This window comes from Chaetura pelagica, unplaced genomic scaffold (genome assembly GCF_000747805.2).
Source record: "Chaetura pelagica isolate M959 unplaced genomic scaffold, ChaPel_1.0 scaffold99, whole genome shotgun sequence".
In the NCBI taxonomy this organism is placed as follows: domain Eukaryota; kingdom Metazoa; phylum Chordata; class Aves; order Apodiformes; family Apodidae; genus Chaetura; species Chaetura pelagica.
In genome coordinates, this window is record NW_009954539.1 from 1,474,443 (window position 1) to 1,479,383 (window position 4,941).

The 4,941-nt window shown below is 44.3% G+C and overlaps 2 protein-coding genes across 2 annotated transcripts in view; both read left to right on the forward strand.

Annotated features, from left to right (window-relative positions):
* The window catches only part of LOC104395203 (cytochrome P450 2K4-like), a 7,045-nt gene extending 6,706 nt beyond the window's left edge, over window positions 1-339 (forward strand). Inside the window, exon 9 of the mRNA XM_010004888.1 lies at window positions 152-339. Within this exon, the coding sequence (XP_010003190.1) occupies window positions 152-339 (188 nt within the window). The remainder of the gene's footprint in view (window positions 1-151) is intronic.
* A 2,454-nt stretch (window positions 340-2,793) lies between these two features.
* LOC104395219 (cytochrome P450 2K1-like) overlaps window positions 2,794-4,941 on the forward strand; it is a 6,108-nt gene continuing 3,960 nt past the window's right edge. Inside the window, exons 1-2 of the mRNA XM_010004905.1 lie at window positions 2,794-2,979; window positions 4,224-4,386. Of these exons, the coding sequence (XP_010003207.1) occupies window positions 2,794-2,979; window positions 4,224-4,386 (349 nt within the window). The remainder of the gene's footprint in view (window positions 2,980-4,223; window positions 4,387-4,941) is intronic.

Genomic DNA, 4,941 nt, shown 5'->3' on the forward strand with positions numbered 1-4,941 from the left:
TCCTCTCCCCTCCCCTCCCCTCCCCTCCCTTTCAAAGCTTTACTAAAGGGTCTGAACTTCGAAGTCCCTCCATCAGTACTGAAAGACCCTGACAACAACTCAAGAAGCAGTTCCTACTGGTTCTTATGGTCTGTTCTGCATCTCATTCCAGGGCGGAGGACCTGTGCTGGAGAGACTCTTGCCAAAATGGAGCTCTTTCTCTTCTTCACCAGCCTCCTGCAGAGGTTCACCTTCCACCCTCCCCCTGGAGTTTCTATCTCAGACCTGGACCTCTCTCCCTCTGCTGGGGGCACTCTTACCCCAGTGATTCATGAGGTCTGTGCAATGCCACGTTCCTAGGGCTTTTCTTAGCCATCTCCTTTTCCTGAAACAAATAGATAAAATATCTTCATCTCTAGTCCCACGTGGGGCATCTGGTACTTCTGAATCCAGAAAGGAAGTTTTAGACCAAGTGCAGCTTGGCTCACAGCTGAAGGTGTCTCACCCACCATAGCTACAGGCTGCAGCCCTGATTTCCAGCCACTCTTTGAAAGGGAGGGTGGTGGTCATTGCAAGGATGAATCTCAGGCAAAGTCCATTTAATTCAGTCCTACCCTACACCTCTGCATGTTCCCCTTGATGAAAGAGGCCAGGGCCAGTCTCTAGGCCAGACTTCAAAGGATGCTACACTGATCTACACACACAAACCCAAGGGCTTTCACCTTCCTCACCTCCAGCACAGCTGCATTCCAACTTCCTTGTGAAAATGGTGCATTACACAACTTACCCCCACACCGGTGCCCTGAATTCTCACATACACAAGCACAGAAATGTAACCAAACTGCTGAACACCTGAGATAAGGAAATGTGAGGTGTTTGCCTGATGAAGAACTGCAGTGGAGATCCACAGAGGGCTCTCAGGTGTGTGGTTATACACTCTTGGAAGTTTAAATAGTTAACTATGGAATAAAGTATGTATTAATGATACTGATAAATACACAGAAAAATAAAAAATACTCCGTTTCAAATCAAACTGTTGCCAATGTTGTCTTCAGAGCTGCAAAGCTCCCCTTTTGCACTTGAATTGGCTTCTGGGGTTGCATCCTTGCCTGAAACATACAATCAGGGCTGTGCTCCCAGTGGGAACTGGTAAAACCAGGCTTTTCCTAGGCCTCTCCAATTTCTGCCTCATTCGCCCCTGCTACAGCATTTTAGCCACAAGAACAAGTCTTGTTAGTGACAAGATGTCTTCTTGCACTTTGGTAAGGCTTTTGACACTGCAGCAAGATCCTCATACACAAGTTGTTGATGTATGGGCTGGATGAGCAGACAGTGGGGTGAGTTGAAAGACTGTGGAAAAGCCAGACTCAGAGGTTAGAGACCAGTGTCATGAGGTCCAGTTGGATGTCAGTGACTAGCAGGTTACCCCAGGGATCAGTACTGAGTCCAGTCCTGTTTAATGCATTCATTAATGATCTGGATGATGGGGTGAAGTGTACCCTCAGCAAGTTTGCTGATGACACCAAACTGAAAGCAGTGGCTAATGAACCAGAAGATTGTGTAACCACCTAGAAGGACCCCAACAGGCTGGAAAAATGGGCTGATAGGAAAGCCATGAAGTTCAGCAAGGAAAAGAGCAAAGTCCTGTACCTGGGCAGGAACTACCCCAAGCACCACTACTGGGGGCTGCAAAGCTGGTAAACAGCTTGGCCAGAAAAAGACCTGGGGGTCACAAAAATGTGTCTTTGCCACAAAAGAGACTATTTGTATTCTGGACTGTGTTAGGAGTGTTACCAGCAGGTTGAGGGAGGTGATCCTTCCTCTCAGTTCAGCACTGGTGAGGCCACACCTGGAGTGTCATGTTCAGTTCTGGGATCTTCAGTGCAAAAGAGATACGGACATAGAGAAGAGAGTCCAGCAAAGGGACACAAAGATGTTTAAGGGACTAGAGCACCTCTCCAGTGAAGAAAGCCAGAGAGAGCTGGAACTGTTCAGCCTCAAGGAGAGATGGCTCAGAGAGATCTTATCACTGTGTATAAACACCTGTAAAGACAGACGTTGGCTCTTCAGTGGTGTCCAGTGACAGGAGTAGAAGACATGGGGCACAAACTGAAATGCAGGAAGTTCCCTCTGAATGTCAGGAAACACTTCCTTACTGTGAGAATGACCAAGCACTGGCACAGGTTGCCCAGGGAGGTGGTGGAATCTCCCTCCTTGGAGATCTTCAAAAGCCATCTGGACTAGTCTTGGGCAACCAGCTTGAGGTGGCCCTGCTTGAGTAGGGGGAGTGGACCAGAAGACCTCCAGAGATCCTTTCCAATCTTAACTATTCTGTGATTTGAAATTCCCAATTAATTCAATGGAAGCAAAGTTATATTAATTCCTAAGTGCTTTAAAAATAAAAATCCCTGTGCATTAATCACTTGGGGACTGGCAATCTGATTTTTGTTCCTGGGGTGTCAAGGCTATGCCTGTACTAATGATGCAAACATAGTTAATCAGTAACCTGAAGAGCATGTAGAATTTATTACTGCGGTTCTCCATGTTCTTGGACTTTCATTTCCAGGGAGCTACACACTCACCAAGTCACACATGCTTGGCTAACATTTACCTGCCTCTGTACCATGCTGTGAATTCACCAGCAAGCACAGAGGAAGAGAATAAAACCAGTCACCAATTGCAAGAAAAACCTACCCTTCACTGGGATAGAGGCTTAGGGACTAGGACAAGAGTGTCTCAATAGAATTTTTTGCATGAAACAGAGATCCAGACTACACGTTTTCTCTTCTATAGCAAATACATGGTTAAATAGAGATGGACTGGAGCAGCTGCACTTCCATTGGTTTAGTTCTTATCCTGGCTTTTCTCTCCATCTTGAAAGTGAGAGGTTTCTGGAATAACCACCGGAGGAAGAATTTTCCCCCAGGACCAAGACCATTACCTATCATCGGAAATCTGCTTTTGTTTGATTTGAAGAGACCCTACAGGACTTATCTACAGGTAGTTATCACATTTTTCTCTTGCTGATCCTTTCTTAGAGGTTTTTTGACTTAGACATTAAAAAATGTTTTTCTTGCCTATTGTCTTAAAAGGGATACTTGCACCTACATATCTGCACGGATGTTACATCCACAAATTGAAAGACCGCTCAGGTGCAGCATCTGGAAAATCATCTGTAGCTATCCAATGCAGCATAACTGGTTTGCCAAAAGCAAGCTCCATCTCTTCTCAGTCCAAAAGATCCAACATGTCTCTGTCATCATTCCAGTAAATCCATTCTAATGGAGAAGGCTGGTCCTCTGACTTGAGCTTAGCTCAAGACTTACAATTTAAAAATGTGTACTTAGTGTGCAAATGCAACTGGAGACCATATGCAATCAACATTGCAAGCACTGGAAAGTCCTTACTGGGGAACACCCTTTGAAAAGATCATACTCTTGCCACAGCTACAGCAGTCTGGGATAGCAGTATCACCACCAAAGAAGCTCCTCTTAATTCAGACACATGTCACTGCTGCTATGTTATTTCATGTAGCTGGCTGGACTTGCTTACCAGTTGCTGAATATTTTGTGTATTGACTCTAAATAGTTGTCTTTTGTTTCTCTGTGTAAACACACTAGATAAGAAATACAGTCAGGAAAACCCTCTCCTATTGTCAGGAGAATCAGGAACATTGAGTTCTATGAAAATAAATCTGCTTATACAAGATAAAAAGGTACCAGCTTAGGCCAAACATTGTCTCTGAGACACATTCATGGTGGATGCAGTCATATATGAAAAGTGAGACTTTACCTAGTGCTAGATCCTGGCCCAGAAACACACTGGACTTTTTATACAATAAAGGTAACAGGGTTTGAACAGGCTTAGCCTGTCAACACAAGAAACACAAAACTGTAGAGATCAGTGAGGAAAAAATGAGTCCAAACCTGAATTTACTGAGGTTTCTGAGGGAAGAGAGAGCTGCCAGCACAGTCCTTGACTGACTTGGGGTTTCAGCTGTTAACACTCCTGCTTGGTTTAGCACACTGGTGCTCCACTCCTGACTGCACCATTTAATCATTAGTTGTCATAACGTCTGGCACATTCACATTATTTAAATCAATTCTTTCTCTGTACTTAAGAAAATACTTAAACATTTTAGTAACTTACAGGCAGGACAGGAAAATAGGCAGCACTGAAGGCGTGGCAAATTTCTTGTTAAGCTTTTGACAAATCTGTAAATCACCATCATCTTCTTTTGACAGCTGTCAAAAATATATGGCCCAGTCTTCAGTGTTCAGATGGGGCTAAGGAAAATAGTAGTGATTTCTGGGTATGAGATGGTGAAGGAAGCTCTTGTGAACCAGGCAGATGCATTTGCAGAGAGACCTAAAATCCCAATCTTTGAAGATCTGACTAAAGGAAATGGTGAGTTCATTTTCTTTTTCTTCATCAGCTTGACTTCTTCAAAACAAGCTTTTTTTCCCACAGAAGAAGCAGAGGCTGGCACATCACTTTGGACCAGAGACCACACAAAATACTGGACATAGAGAGCAATTTCATTGACTTCAGTGGCTTTGTTGAAATTTGAAACTCCTGACAGTGATAACAAAACAACTATAACTTTCACAATAATCACAGCAACAGTTAGTCCCACTGACTCCTTGAAGAACTGAAAGTTTGCTTTCCTTTCCTAAATTTCAGGGTCCTGACCTTAGTATTTGCCTGACCCACATCCCTCTGGACTGCAAACTCCACCACTACATGATCACTGCAGCCCAGGTTGCCTCCAGTCTTGATGACACTGACTAGCTCACTTGAGTTGGTGACAAACAGGTCCACTATTGCATCCCCTTTGGTAGGCCTGTCTGTTACCTAGCTTAACATCTTATCCTCAATGCACTCCAGGAGTTTCCTGGATTGCCTACAGCTCACCATGCTGCTTTTCCAGCAGATGTTAGGGTGCTTGAAGTCCTTCAGCAG